The following is a 16,617-nucleotide window of genomic DNA, read 5'->3' as shown; positions in this document are numbered from 1 at the left end:
TTTTAAGTAGAGTCACTATTATGTGCCTTTAAAAAACAAGCTAAGCGGCCGGGCGCGGTGGCTCAAGCCTGTAATCCCAGCACTTTGGGAGGCCGAGGCGGGTGGATCACGAGGTCAAGAGATCGAGACCATCCTGGTCAACATGGTGAAACCCCGTCTCTACTAATACAAAAAATTAGCTGGGCATGGTGGCGTGTGCCTGTAATCCCAGCTACTCAGGAGGCTGAGGCAGGAGAATTGCCTGAACCCAGGAGGCGGAGGTTGCGGTGAGCCGAGATCGTGCCATTGCACTCCAGCCTGGGTAACAAGAGCGAAACTCCATCTCAAAAAAAAAAAAAAAAACAAAAAAACAAGCTAAGCATAGTGCTTATAGTTAACATTACTATACACTTAAACATTTAGAAGAGAGTAAAATCTCGTGTTTTTTACCACAATAAAAAATAAGCGGCCGGACGTGGTGGCTCATGCCTGTAATCCCAGCACTTTGGGAGGCCGAGGCAGGCAAATCACCTGAGGTCAGGTGTTCAAGACCAGCCTGGCCAACATGATGCAACCCCATCTCTACAAAAATACAAAAATTAGCCAGGCATGATGGCAGGTGCCTGTAATCCCAGCTACTTGGGGGGCTGAGGCAGGAGAATCACTTGAACTGGGAGGCAGAAGCTGCAGTCAGCTAAGATCACACCATTGCACTCCAGCCCGAGCAACAGAGCAAGACTCCATCTCAAAAAAAAAAAAAAGTAAAATAAACTAAAATCAGCCTACATATATATGATTAAAGATAAACTGATAAACAAAAACTGGCTGACACTCCAGTTATCTGTGAGAATGTAATTTGCAAATTAAATTGACCATAGTAGGTGTTTCTAAGACAAGGTACAGAAGAGATAAGTATGTACCTTTGTATGACTGTATTCTGCAGCCAGTAAGAAATTATACCTGGGTCTATCCTTTAGTAGGGTCTGTTCTATAATCTTTGGTATAGAGAATAACTGAGAGCAAACTATATGAAACAAACTTCACACATCTAAGTAGAGGCTATCAGGCCTAAAAAAAGTAAGGATAATTACAGGAGAGTGGCTACGTTTGTGCTCTTTTGGGTAAAGCTACTTGTCTGACAGCTTCCAAAGTTATGTAGAGGCCTCATTCTGAAAACATTGTACAAACGGTTTTCAATGTGGTCTCTTAGAAGCATTAAAAGGACACATAGCAGGTCCTTATATTATGAAACTTCATGATAAGCATTTGTTTCTGCTAGGAGCTTTCTTTTTTTTTTTTTTTTTTTTCTTTGAGACAGGGTTTCATTCTGTTATCCAGGCTGGAGTTCAGTGGTGCAATCACGGCTCACTGCAGCCTCAACCTCCTGGGTTCAAGCAATCCTCCCACCTCAGCCTCCCAAGTAGCTGGGACTACAGGTGCGTGCCATTATGCCAAGTTTTAAAAATATATAATTTGTAGAAATAGGGTCTCACTATGTTGTCCAGGCTGGTCTGGAACTACTGGGCTCAAGCGATTCTCCTGCCTTGGCCTCTCAAAGTGCTGGAATTACAGGCATGAGCCACGGCACTAGGCCAGAAGAATTATTTTTTTAACAAGAATGTTGTAGCCATTTATCCTAAAGGAGGGATATCTAAGTTTTTATAATGTAAAACATGTCCTTTGGAGCACTCCTGCTCCAGATCAGGTACTCAATCTCCCTTTTCTGCCCTGAATCCATGCTTTACCTCACTTGAATACAATTCATTTTACTCCCTCCCCTATTCCCGTATGCCCTCTGTCCCTGCCTCAAGCCCCAGGTGACTCTCTTTCTCCACAAAGCCAATGCCTACAATGTGGGAGAGTCAAGTCCCACAAAACAACTTCCCAGACAGGTTAAGAGTTGGAGGAGTTTGTGGAGTAAAGTATACCACAAACCACACATCACCCACCTAATTAGCGTCAGAGAAATAGTATATCATCCCTTTTTGTTCTTGTGAGGGTTTTTTGAGTGGACAAGCAGAAGTGTGAGGTAGATGGATCTGTGAACTCAACAAAAAATTTTAACTACTGACTTCCTCAGTACCTACCTAATATCGAAGAGCTGTTCCACAAAATCAAGTACCCAGCCAAGCTAGTGGCAAAATTTTTTTTTTTTTTTTTTTTTTGAGACGGAGTTTCGCTCCTGTTACCCAGGCTGGAGTGCAATGGCGCGATCTCGGCTCACCACAACCTCCGCCTCCTGGGTTCAGGCAATTCTTCCTGCCTCAGCCTCCTGAGTAGCTGGGATTACAGGCACGCACCACCGTGCCCAGCTAATTTTTTGTATTTTAGTAGAGACGGGGTTTCACCATGTTGACCAGGATGGTCTCGATCTCTTGACCTCGTGATCCACCTGCCTCGGCCTCCCAAAGTGGTGGGATTACAGGTGTGAGCCATCGCGCCCGGCCCGCAAATTTTTTATTGACTTGTTTTGTTTTAATGCAAAAGAAGCTGTGACAAGTTTGTTTTTTAATTTGCTTTTGTCATTATCATGGGAAAACTCGTGAAGTATGTTGAGAACACCTACTCATGGAAGAAAGGCCAAGACTTCATGAGATTCTTCTTTAGTGAATAAATCACCAATGCCATCTTCTAATTACCTTATAAAAAAGGATGTAAAAAGCACCCATCAATCTAAACACTTTAGTGTTGTTCAAAATCAGCATACACAAAGTGTTTGCCTTGCTACAATGAATTATGTACTGCTGCCCAAGTTTTACCAGCTATATAACTTATTTGCACCCCAAACCACCTAAACCTAACCGTGTGGTTGCTAGGCTACTATAAGCAATAACAATGTCACAGAAAAGAAACACACTAATGTAACTAGCACATAAGAATTTCTTTGAGGCAGATACAGTGCTGTGGGACCCCTAGGCTAACAGCATCAAAACCAATTTTTGTCAGATTCCCTCCCATAAAAATGACTCAAAGATCCACTAACACCTAAAGCAAAGCAGATAATCTAATGTCACCACCTTGCAGCAATCCTAGATCTCAATAGAAAATATATTACTAAAGTTGTATGTAATATCCTTACAAATCACAGTGAAAGTATATGGAATGGCAAGGTGAACTATATAGGCTGTTAATTCAATCTCACTACTTTCCATTACTAGAGAACTGGTCAGCATCTTCTGGCAGGATATTGCATAATACAGTCAACTGTGCTCTCCCAGGACTGCATGTGGCTTGGGGTCACAATGTGGATTATCTGTAAAATGAAACACATAGGGAAAGGCAAGAATCATCAAGACTATCACAGACCTTATTGAAAAAAATTAATATTAGTAGGCCTGTACTCAAGCAGAACTTTTCACTTTTGCCCATCCACTGAAGATCGCAAAGATCCTAAAGCAATATTGCTGATCCCATCAGTTCATAACATCCATCCTTCATCACTGAACAAAGCTGCAAAACAGATCCAGCTTGATTCAGTCTATTTTACTTTCTAAGCTTGAGGACACACAACCTAGAATCCTGTACCAAAAGGCACTTCTAGTCCTTCAAAAATTTCCTTTAAGTTCTAAAACCATGAGTTCCCCGATGGTCTGCCACAAGGCTTTATTTTGCTCAAGACTGTGCTATGATATACATATAAGAAAACGTAAGGATCACTGCCTGCTTTACAAATTGATAAGCCTGAAGACTGAGAAAATGTAAAAACCTACTTTAAAGAAACCCAACATTCTGCCAGGTACTTTTACTAGCAGTACAAATCTGAAAACTATCATTGATATCAACTTATCTGAGCAGTTCAAAGTCACAAAGTGGGGGAGTGATCCCAAAGGACCAACCAAAACATCACAATAGCTCTGTTGCTTCTCTGTAGTTCTGCTAATTCAAAAAGAAATAACATTTTATAACCGCCAACACTTGGAACTACACATAGTAAGAAATGTGACTTCATCTGCCCAACCATTTGTTTCTTCCTATATTCCCTGAATTTTTTTTAATGGCACCACCATCCTCACGGTTCCTCAGGCTTATGAACTCTGAATTATGTTCAAAGCCTCTCTTTTTTCACTTCTGCCAAGCAAACAGAATGTTTTTTGTTTTGTTTTGTTTTGTTTTGTTTTGTTTTCCTGCAATGCCTCTCTATGCTTGTGTAGTCACCTAATCACAGGTCCTCATCTAAAAACTATTCCAGCTACCTTTATATTTGATACAAATTCTATAAACCAATGTGTCTTCTCATCCTTTCTCCCAAATTAGATACAGTTGGGAATAGGTGAAGAGGAAAAGGGGAGGAGAGTTCTTATATGTGTGATCAAATTTCATAGCCATTCCAACAGAGCTGTTTAACAAACTTTTCCTGAGCACAAGAATAGCTAGGCACAGAGCCAAGAAAAGAAGAGGCAATGATGGAAGCCAAAAACAGGTGAGCTACAATCTTTCCACTCCTACACAAAACCTGGCCCTAGAGTACAAGCCCTTGCATATGCTGATAACTTCTTCCAATTCTTAATTTTGCAACATTCCTATATTCGCAAACTCTGCCCCTGGGGTGGCTTTTTCACTTCCCAATGCCAGTTTTCCTACTGCCCTCATAACCTTAAGCCTAGTCTCCCCTATCCTGAGACTCTTCTCCCAATTCATCTATACTCTAGAGGACTCTTCTACAAATCCTGTTCTCTTCCTAATACAAGAAACTATATAAGCAGATGCAAGATCTCTTATCCAGCCTCCCCAGAGGATTCTCAACACGAAGGCTACTTTTAATTTTCTTTAAGTTTTATGATCTTAGAGACCAGAACAAGGGGAGTGGTATGAAGAATGCTGAGAGTGCAAGTTGCTGACTAAAGACAGCTGCTGGGAATCCCCAAGTACTGTGGCAAGGGGTGTGGTGGTGACAGCAATGGGTTTAAGAACAACTTAGTAAGACTTCAAGATTTACTGGTCAAACAGACTCTACCAATAATTTCTGTACCTCCTCCATTTAAAAACTTAGTTCCAGTTATTCCTTCCCTATAGCCTTCTCCCTGACCACTCCTTTATTCCATGTCATTTCCATGCATATGTATTTTATGTCTATTTTATTAATCTACAATCATGTATATATTGCTTTTTAAGTATTTCAAGCAACTTTGATAATGGTATCATATCTTGAACAGGACTGTAAGCTCTGTGAGGATAGGACTATTTCTTCTATTTTTTTGGTTTTCAACCATGGAACTCAGGATAATGTATATGCTTTTTTATAAAAACAGGGCTTTTTTCCAATGACATATAATTTCCACTCAGCTATTCAACACTAACATTTTTAACTTTGAGCAAGTATGAATGCATGAAACACTAAGAGCTGTAGAAAATACACCCACACTTGATACAAAAGATGCCACTTATAGTTGGACCGAACATAAAATATGCTCCACCCAACCAACTATACTATTACACTGTAGTTCTTCCTTCGGGTTCTTTTCTTTATACTACATAAGCTGTGGGTCATTTTTGCTCTTAGCAACACTAACTACAGAAGCTAAACTCTAAATAAGTTTACTGTTGGGAATCTACTCTTCCCACCTACACAAGCACTGGTTTCCCACACTGTCTCCAGTGTCTTGTGAGCAACTGCCCAATTACTGATTGTGGAAAGACAGCTTACACATTGAGGGTCCATTCTTGGCAGATGCTGGGTTTTACTGCTGGTCCTCACTTAGCTTAATTGATTCAGAACAGTATCAAAAAGAGACATTATTACACAAGTTTGAAAAAGAGACTATTTAACAAAATTTAAATGTAAAAGCCCTGGTTATTGTACTACTTTATAACAGGCAAGCATGTGTGACTTCGAGAGTACAGAATAATGCCTATTGAAATCAGGAAAACTTGGGAACTGACTAATCTCATTACACAAGTTTTAGTGTTTTACACATAAATTCTCAAAAAGTAAAATTGTCTATAAATAGGAAATGCAACTCACTTCAAAAATATAATCCACTGAAGCTAAAGGTTTTAGTGTTTATAACACAAATTCAGTTTCAAAAAGCATACGGTTTTTAAAAAGACACCACCACAAATATTAGCATGTGCCTGAGAAACACATACTTAGGAAAACAACTCATGCATGGGTAACAGACCATTTTTCCCTTTTTCAGTAGTGGTCTTTCTTCCCATTGGACTGAGAGATTTCAGCAGAGATTCCTACTTGGCTGCCACCTGCTAACTGAAACCTGAATGCAGCACAAACATAATTCATAAGCAAGAAAAATTATGGGCTAAATTGTCACTCCCTTTGGCCATATGAGGGAGAAGGCAAAATAAGCATTGTCTTTTTAACTAAATATACCTTGTCCCACATATACCTTTATGCATGGACATAAAAACAATTTTGTGATTTATATTTCTCCATCCTTCTAGCTCAGTCACTGAGGGCTTTTACAGAACAACTGACAACTGGGGACATGCCTGCCTTCTTTTCTATCAGTAAGATACAACATCAGATTGTCTTCTAATGGGAATCAACACTGTTAAAAAACAACCATATTTCATCTTTAAAAGACTCAACCATTTTTCAGATACTGTTTTTCTTTTATAAGAAAAACTATACATTCTGACAAAAGAATGCAAGTCAGTACCATTATGTTGGTATGGATAAGGAATCTGTCATGACCTCGTGGCATCATGTGCAACAGACAGATACATCTTCTGGTTATTCTGGTCAATCTTCATCAAAAAACGTATAATAAAAATACAAAAACTTATGTTTAAAATGCAAATTTAATATCACTTTAACCTGAGCTGCACTATCAAATCATCTTTTTGATAGTGCAATATTGCTACAGTTCTGGTGAAAGAAAGTGCCTACCCAACACAACCCAATTCCTCCCAAGCACACTGAAAAACAGTAACTTGACTACTGTGGCAAGACGAAAAAGAGTTAACTGTTCAAACACCTCATCAGAGTCTCAAAATCTGCATGTTCGGGAGTGGATTTTTTTAAAATACATTTTATTCATTGCAATTTAAAACCACACTTATTGATGTATTTTAACAATAAAGAATCTTCTATGTGCTATGGTCTATACAAAATGTAGTATTATGTTAACTTCAAAGGTGGTAAGATGATTAAAATAAAAAGTTCAAGTAACGTGACATGCAGCAGCATTAAAGATACAAGACTGAACAGTCCCATTGCCTTAGCAGAATCCTTTTATATTTTTGTTACAGTGGGAAAGTCTTAAAATGAAATCCAGCAACCAAAAGCATACATAAAAGCTTTTAAAATCTTTTCACAATACGTTAGTGAAAGAATCATAAGAGCATCTTTATGGGAACAAAGGGGGCTTTACTTATTAAAATCAATACTATTGACCTTAAGGTATCATATTTGTAATGTTTTTAACTCCTAAAATGTATCTCTTACATTTATCAATTTCAGAAAAAGGACCTAAAATCATACCACGGGTTTCGAAGAGTCACCCTCACCCCTCAGCTAAAACCATCCCAAGAACCTCAGACTCTTGGCAACACTCAATCTCCGCGGTGCTAAGTTAGAATGAACATGCTAAAGCATATGACACAGAAGCAGGAAGTTTTATACTGAAAAATGGCCTTGAAAATTGCCTTTCCATTATAGTCGCTGAAGTACTCATTCAGGTCCTCACTTCTCTCTAGCCCAGTGGTTCTCAACATGTGGCCCTGGGAACTGTAGCATCAGCATCACCAGGGATCTTGTTAGAAATGCAAATTCACAGCCCCACCCCACACCAACTGAATCAGAAACTCTGGGAATGGGGCCCAGCAATTTGTGTTTTAACTAGCACTACAGATTATGATGTACTCCAAAGTTTGGGAACCAGTCCTCCTTAAACTTTAATGTGCATAAGAATCACCTGGGGAGCCTGTTAAAATGCAGATTCGAATTTAACAAGTCTAAGGCAGGGCCTGAGAGCCTACATTTGTAACGATTTCTAAGGTGATGTCTTCTGCAGACTACAATGCAAGAGCTACTCAAATCAGTTGTTTACTGAAATTACCCAGGGTGGTCATAAAATACAGATTCCAAGGCATTACCCTAGACCAAATTAATCCAAATCTCAAGAGAAAGATTCAGTAGAATATAACCAGTGGTTTGCCACCTTGGCTGCACATTAAACTCACCTGGGGAGCTTTTACTAATCCTGATTCCCAGGCCCCATCCAAGACCAATTAAGTCAGAATCTCTGGGGTTGGGACTCAGGCATCCATAATTTAATAACTTCCCAGTGATTCCAATGTGCAGCCAAGGTTAAGAATGACTGCTCTGGAGTCTAACTGGCTCAACACCCGGCACAGTGGATCCCTTTATAGTAGTAAACAGGTTCCTATAATATAGCTATCTGGGCTCGCTGACATAAATCCAAGAGCTCTGAGTTTGAATAGCAAAATGTAGTAAAGTTTTCCTCATGTCTTGAACCAGATTTCTGTGCACAAACCTGCCTGTACAATGCTCTCTGCAATTGGGTAGTTACCCAAAAAACAGCAGCAACAGTTAAGAATTTGTATCTATATAGCCTGTTCATATATTGACATCCCCTCAATACTGAAACACATAGATGACTTGAAATTTCCAATAACCTTTCAGAGTGGAAGGATAACTAACTGATGGGTCTAGAACTTCTAAACCCAGAAAATGAGGATTTCACCAGTTACAGACATTGAGAGAAAGGTCATGGAGATAGATGAAAAGAGTGTGCTTTTACATGCGAAGTTAAAATTGTCAAAAGCACATCTTCTGGTGGGCAGAGACAGGACCTGGAATACACTGTTCATGACATGATAATAACTGTGAGAAAAAATTGCAATATATCTATTTATGTCTTATGGCACTTAGGATAAACCCATACTAGTAAGTACACAATGCTGTTAAATGTAAAACAGAAAGACAAATGTGTGGTAGTTACTAAGGCACTGCTAAATGCTTAGTTATTTCCCTCCCATAATCAACAAGTTTTCCTGAATTTCCCACAGTACACCTCAAACATGAATTGAAGATAAATGGAAATAAGACAGTCCACTTTCCACTTAAGTGAATTTTCATTCTCCACTTGGTCATGTTCAGTGTCTACTCTAAATTAGCTGTTTTATAGAATACATGATATATTCAAGGTCTGCTAAATAATAATAGTTATTATTCTTCCACCACTGTTTCAACATATCCACAGTGGTCAAAAGTGTGTCCTATCATCTGTTTAATTCCATGAAAAAGAACTCCAGGGGCTGGGGTATTTGAAGATAATATGTGTGCAAAGTGGCTACTGTTAAAACGATATTTTCAAAAGCATTTTCTGTATGAACTGGTCAAGCTCACTTTCCTTTTAAAATTCTTGTTATAGTCATTGAGTTAACCCAAACTCACTTTAAAATGTGTGAAAATAGCACCTCCTGAAAGTGTGTTCTCATATGCTTTGGAGCAATGGAGCGTGAATACTAAAACAGCCTTTGCCAAACTCATGTAACAGCTCAAGAACTAAACAGGAGTGAATTTTTGCAGTCCCATGACTTTGCAGAGCCAACCTAAGTATCATCCCAGGACTAGCTTTAATACATCACAGACATCCAAGAGAAGGCAGAAAAGTCACAAATAAGTGACTCAAACTAATAAATATTTCGCAGATTTTTTTACATGGCAGTCTTTTCAAAATGAATTTTACTTCTTAACCAAAAAATTAATTGGCTAAATAAAGGTGTGGACTTAGGATTTAAGCATCTAGAATTAACACTATGAAATGTATAAAGATATTTATTTGACAAAGTGTTCTCCTGGATGCTCTTTCTTGCACTTCTCATGAACCAATGCCCAAAGATTAACCAAGTCTAAAAGAAAATGCACAGACCACAGAAGAGTCATACAAAATTAAAGACATTTAAAGCATAAAAGCCAAAGAAACAGTACAAATGCACAATTTCCAGGACACTTTATTGTAATTTCCACTTTACATATTAATTTAATATTTTAGTCTAGGCAGAAGTGTTTATACTTATCCAATAGTAGTCCAATCCTCTAATCTCACCAAATGAAAAGGAGCAGTTTTAAAAGAACATCAATCCAGGTATTTATGATATGGCGACAAGGCGCACTTGTCTTAGCTGGAAAAGGGGCTGATGTCTTTCAGTACGAGTTTCACTGAAATTTTTCTGTATTATTTTTTTTGTTGATGCTAAGTACTCAAATAAAAGCGATTGCACTTTTTCTCATTCTGCCCTCTCTTGGTCTTTACATTCTGTCTAGCATTTAACTCAAAAAGTCAGTTTACACTCAGTTTACACATTAAAAATAAACCATATGCCCCATCTCCCACACATCCAAATGGACAGGGATTAGAATTAACCTGGCTTTTAGCTGTAACAGTGCTTTTTAAAAATTTTTCAACCACACACTTGAAGGGTAAAATAATTTGAGGTACAAAACCAAAGGAAACCATAACAATTCCTACACATTTACTATTTAACTGTTTTCAAATCGTCGAGTATAACATGGATTTCTTAAAAAGTGAAATCGACACAAAAGCGAATGCATGCTTAATGTACAAACTGACAGTGGCTCTGTGGGGACAGCTCTCTTTGAATGAGCTATTACCCAGACGGTGGAATGAAAAAAAAAAAGGTCTCTTCAAATGTGAGGAAGCCGGCAGTGCGCTCGTTACACGAGAAACACATTTTAATGGGTGTATTTGGATAAAGATAGGTAGTAAGGGAAAACGTTGTTTTAAGAAACCTCCCTCTTCCCCAGGGCACAAGGAAATACAGAGGAAAAGATGGGTAACCTTCTCACAAGCTCCAGAGCTAAGTTCCATCACTAACAGAAGTTGCATAGTTGTTATTTTTCGCCCTGCAATGGGATAGTAGTTCTTCACGTGCAAGGTACGCAGGGCGGGAATACTGCCGGGGCTTTCACTTGGGGTAATGGAAACCAAAGTGAGGAGAGGTCAACACCTTGAGTAACAACCCAGATCTCCAAAACCCGTGCAGGGTGAGGGGTGGTGGGGGTGGTGAAGGAGATAAGGAAAGAGTCAAAACTCCTCGAAGTTATTGCAAAGAGAAAGTTAACACCTCTGGGAGCCCCGGGGCCATCCCTTCCAGCAGCACCCTGCTCCAAATGTGGGGTGCCTGCCTCGGAGGGTGCCCTTACTTCAGTTAAGTGGCTCCGGGGACCCGGGCAGCGAGAGGGCAGGGGCATCCGCCGGCCAGGAGGCGGACTCGCACTTTGCCTCAACTCTAAGCCCCATCCCGAGCGCAAGGGAGAGGGCGGCAGAGGGCACGGTACTCACTAGGGCTCGTTGGTGAATCGGGGGGTCCGGGGCTGCTGGTATCCGTACAGGTGACAGTAGAGCACATCGAAGCAAAAGCAGCACATCTCTGCTGACACCACCATCTTCCGGGAGCCCGGCGATGAGGACGGGGCGGCGGACGAAGAGGAGGGTGAGGAAGAGGTGGCGGCGGCTGGAGTAGAAAGTAGGGTCCCCACTCCGCAGCTCGGTGGTGGCGACAGGGCGATCCCCCCGCCGCCGCCGCAGCCCTCGGGGGGAGAGAGGGTACAGCCGCTGCCGCTACCTCCTCCGGTTAGACCTCCCAGCCCGTTGAGCCGCGTACCGGCGCCTCCTAGTCCCAGCTCCCCAGCTCGGCACTGGCTCTCTCCGCTGCAGTGGGAGGAGGAGGAGGCGCCACCACCGCCACCGGAGCCAGAGGGGGGCGAACTGGACAGTTTCTGCTTCTTCACCCCGCAGCAACCCGCCGCCATCTTGGAACAGTCTCCCCCACGCAGCGTTTCCGACCCATAAGTGAGGCGAGCTGGCGGCGGGGGCGAGCACGCTGAGGCCCCGGCCGCCGGGGGCGCGCCAGAGGCTGGCGGGGCGCGCGCGCGCCGCTCCCGGCCCCGTCTGCCTAGACAGGCGGCTGCCCCGCGCGCGCCCCCGCCTCGGCGCGCGCGCCGCGCTTTAGCGTCTGGGCGCTTCACGCCTGTCCCGCCCGACTCGTGCCGCTTGTGAGCTGCAGCCCCAGCCCCAATCTCAATCTCTGCGGCCGGCAGAGGATGGAAGACAGGAAGCCGATTAGGAAGGAAGGTGAAGGAAACAAGAGTCAGGCAGTGGCGAGTGGGAGCAAAGGGAGGAGGTGGGCATGCCTGGGAAGGAAGAAAGGAAAGGGAAACTAGTGGGGGCAGGGGAGAAGAAAGGAGAAAGTCCGAGGTAAGCATCCAAGTCCCAAAGCACAGCTCAGTGACCCCCGCTGCACGTAGTATTAATGGTACTTAAGCCCAGTTACGTGGAACTTGAGCCACCCGGCCTCAAATACACGGGTTTCTGAACTGTTGGTGTTAGCAAGCAGGTGCCCGGAGCTCCACACCTGAGACCGCCCCTGTAAAGTATGTACAAAGCAGTCGGGGAAATGGCCACGCTGAGGTTTTTAATTCTAGCCTAAGCACACACCAGAGGTTTTCCGAGATTATGGTAAAAAAAAAGTAATACTCTTTCCTTTCCTTATAGACAAATATTCAAGTCTGATTAAATCTATGTATCTTGTAGTTGTTCCCCCGACTTACACTCCTAGCCCCGTGTAAACATTTAAAAGCCAAAAATAAAGTCCTAACCAATACTTCACTGGTTCAAAGATAGATATTAATTGTGCTTTGGGACTTGCAGTGGTGGACTTTTCTGGTTTTGGTTTTTATTTCTTGACTTGGAAACAAAGCAATTAGAAATATTATCTGTAGTGCTCAGATCTTAGAGATGAATAGGGAAGGTAATGTACTTAGTCACAAATTGAAAGATATTGTTCAAGTATATAATTAGCTCTTAATATTCATTTTTTAAATTTCTCAGTTAAATGCTTGGATGGATGAGGAGGCATATGAGTCAGTCCCTTTCTGGGCGCCTAAGTGCAGCTTAATAATAAAAATAATGACAATAATGCTAAAATTCATAGAAATGAACCTGATAGAAATAGCAAGTATAAGTTATTTGCATTGTATCTACACCATGCTAAAACATCTAGATAAAGTCAGGTATCTGCATATTTAAAAACTGCAGATTGATTTTTGTCACCTTTTATCTACATGCATGAGATCTTGCAGGTAGCTGGGGGCTGTTCATTCCACTCAGGGAATAAAAAAAAACCAATTTATTCATTCAGTAAATATTGAGCCTCTGCACCATACTATGTGCACAACACTACACTTCTGTTGAAATCCAGGGAATGCACAGGAAGTATGCCTCCCACTCTCAAAGAGTTTATGAATTAAGTCAGATACATGCATGTAATCAGATAAATAGCTATTGTACTATGTATTGAACACTTTTTAGGTGCCCAGTACCATACCTCATCTTACCCCATAATCCTTCAAAATAAGATATTATCTCACTTTATCTTCAGAGCGATGCTCTGAGGTTACTCATTCACAGATGAAGCTATTAAACTTCAGAAGTAATTTGCCCAACATCACACACCCAGAAAGTGACAGAGCCAGCACTGGAATGCCAGCATGTCTGATTCCAAAAACCATACCATTATACTATATTGCCTCTCACTAAAAATATGTTATAACAAGGCTAATAATGGACAAAAGATAGTGACATTACACTCCAGCAGGTGGAACCAAGGTTAAACAAAAATAAAAACTTAGTTTTTATGGAAAAATTGAGAGACACTGAAATATGTTATCAAGGAAGATGAAAAATCTCCTTCCAAAATGAGGGTTTTTTTTGTTTTGTTTTGTTTTGTTTTGAGACGGAGTCTCGTTCTTTTGCCCAGGCTGGAGTGCAATGGCGCAATCTAGGCTCACTGCAACCTCTGCCTCCCGGGTTGAAGTGATTCTCCTGCCTCAGCTTCCAGAGTAGCTGGGATCACTGGCGCCTGCCCCCATGCCCAGCTAATTTTTGACTTTTTGGTGGAGATGGAGTTTTACCATGCTGGCCAGGCTGGTCTCAAACTCCCGACTTCAGGTGGTCCACCCGCCTCGGCCTCCCAAAGTGCTGAGATTACAGACGTGAGCCACTGCACCTGGCCCAAAAATATTTTATGAGATAGACAAATGAAAGTCTGGGATGGTTAGATGCAGCCTAAAGACAAAAGAGATAGTTTAATCAGTCGGCAATATGTAATTTCATCCTCTCAAACTTCATCACTGTTAGAATTAACCTTATGTTTGAAGCAAATAATTCATTGTCAACTACTAATGGAGTAAAAGAAATGCATTAATATTTTTGGCTATGTTACAGAAGAGAAAGCAGATTTTTTTTTTTTTTTTAAGCACCAGAACAACTTGTACGTTAGAGTGTTTTGTACGTTAAGGTGTTTTGTTTTGTACTTTGTCCTTAACTGTAGCAGCCTACCTTTTAATTTGTTTGAAACTAGATTGAATATAGTATCAGAAAATAGGTACCGATTTACTCCCCACCCCACTAAAGTGATCATTTCTTGAGTAAAAATCCAGAGCCATTTAATGACATCACACAACAGTTTAGCACAGGAAGCAAAGTAGGATATCATGGATGGCTGCTTCTGCTAGGGGAATTTAGGAAAGCAGAATGTAATCTCCCAATATAGAATTTGGCCAGTAGACAAGAGTCTAACGCCCCTACTCTTGTGAAAAATAGCAAGGAATCTTTAATAAGCACCAGTAGTCATGTCCTTAGTTCTGCATTTCATCTAAAAGACAAAGCACTATCATGGCTATCCTGCCAGGCTAAGGGACTGTTGCAATGGGAAAACCCAAAGACAAGGACACCCCAGCTGAATTACAAAAATAGCTTTTCCCTAGAGGATTTTCAATTCTAATTCCAAACCTCACTAGCATAAAGAAAATAGACAAACTCAAATGTGATAATTGTAGAAAAGACATCATTACCTGACCAATGGGGGTTACTATTTAAGTACTTTGTTGTATTGGTGGGCTAAAAGGGGGAAAAACACTAACCTTTATCTTTGTATTAACTTCTGAGCCTGGCTGGTCTCCCATACTAACCTTGAGCCTCAAGATGCTTTATAAATTCCTTGGCAAGTAGTGGTGGTGGTAATGTCTCCTTTAGGCCTTTGAGGAAATGCCTCTCCTGGCCTTCTTTTCTTGCAAAGTCACCAGCATAAAAAGAAACATATTTCATTGAAATATAAACAAAATCCACAGAACAAATTCTGTGAAATTTTTTTTAAATCTATGCAAAGTGCACACTGGGTGGATAGGAAAACCGACCTTGCTCAGGATTGACTTGAAGTATAAAGACAAAAGTATGATAGAGCACATGGTTTATACCCACTGCTGATACTGGAATGCAGTGATAATACCCTCCAGAGGAAACTTTAAGGTGCCTTCCTCTCTTTGTAACTGACTGTCAATCTGGGAGCTGAATATTCCACTTTAAAAAAAAAGTAAATAGGCCATAGTCCCTTTGTCAACAAAGCACATTCAAATTGTGAGCATTTTTATTTCCGCAATTGTTAACTAACTCCTGTCAAAGGCTTTGTTTTACAACGGTGGAAAAAATACTTGAACAGAGGTTATGCATATTATTTACTGTGCAGCAAAGCTAGTAATTGAATTAAGCCCAATAGTTACTTATATTATCATTGCCTCAGTTAATTCTCATGTTTACAACATAGTTATTTTTTCATTTCAGAAAATGAGAATAATTATAATTCGATGAGGTAGTGAACTTAACGTTGCAAAATTATTTTCTTGGGTTTCTGGGATTGTGGATAAAAGGGGGAACATTCACATATTTCATTGAAAAAAAGCCTGCCATTTATGTCCAAACAAGGGTTATTTTTATCCTCTGTCATCAAACTTTCTCAACTGTCATCCTTGAACAACTGCAGAATATAATATTCTTAGCTACCACTTTGATCTAACCTTGTACACATATAACACATGCTTGTTGTGGTGGAGGTGGTAATCAGTTCCCTTTTATATTTGAATGAATATGTGAGTAAGTACTGAAATTCTTTATCTACTTTTCAATTCAAATCAGTAAATCTGTTTTTTGTTTTTCTGATTAAAAAACAGATCCTTCTTTCCAAAATTCTTTCTTTATCTAATGAACACGTTTATGAGCCAAAGCACCGTGATCTACCTTGGATTGTTTTCTAGTTGTTTCATTTACATCTTCTATTGTCATCTGGAGTGCAAACTAACTGAATGTTGTTTTGCTACCTATTTCCTTTAGAGAAAGTTCTATAAACTCCTTAATGAGATTTAGATATGCTAATATCTACTCTGAATGTGGAAGAATTAACGAAGCTAACTAGTTGTAGATTGGAAAAAAAGGCTTTTTAGGAAGAAGATGATCAAGCAGTGTTATTTGGGGCAGTTAGAGGAGTTATGAACAAGGTGTCTACCATAGTTTGGAAAAATTTTTACTTGACTGTTTTTCTCTTTTCTCTCTTTTTAAACAAATTCATTTACTAGCTTCTGTACATATATTGGGGTGTGAAAATGTACATAATACAACCCAACTGACCTCACCTCCAAATTTAATTATAAAAATAAAGCTGTTTAACTAATTTCATTGTATTCTGGGACACCTATTCCAATTGGTTGGAGGCACAGTTTGGAGGGTGAGGATTAACACTATCAATTAAAATATAAAAGATTTTTCTGAATTAAAAGTCTCTTTTGTACAAATAATC

The 16,617-nt window shown here is 40.3% G+C and overlaps 1 protein-coding gene across 1 annotated transcript in view; it reads right to left on the bottom strand.

Annotated features, from left to right (window-relative positions):
- The window catches only part of AMMECR1 (AMMECR nuclear protein 1), a 127,332-nt gene extending 115,569 nt beyond the window's left edge, over positions 1–11,763 (bottom strand). Inside the window, exon 1 of the mRNA XM_012451738.3 lies at positions 11,271–11,763. Within this exon, the coding sequence (XP_012307161.1) occupies positions 11,271–11,740 (470 nt within the window). The 5' untranslated portion in view covers positions 11,741–11,763. The remainder of the gene's footprint in view (positions 1–11,270) is intronic.
- Between the last annotated feature and the right edge of the window lie 4,854 nt (positions 11,764–16,617).

The sequence above is a fragment of the Aotus nancymaae genome, unplaced genomic scaffold, assembly GCF_030222135.1.
Source record: "Aotus nancymaae isolate 86718 unplaced genomic scaffold, 86718_ANA_hifiasm-v0.15.2.pri h1tg000004l, whole genome shotgun sequence".
NCBI lineage: Eukaryota > Metazoa > Chordata > Mammalia > Primates > Aotidae > Aotus > Aotus nancymaae.
Note: the sequence above shows the minus strand (reverse complement) of the source record. Positions and strands in the feature narration are given on the sequence as shown.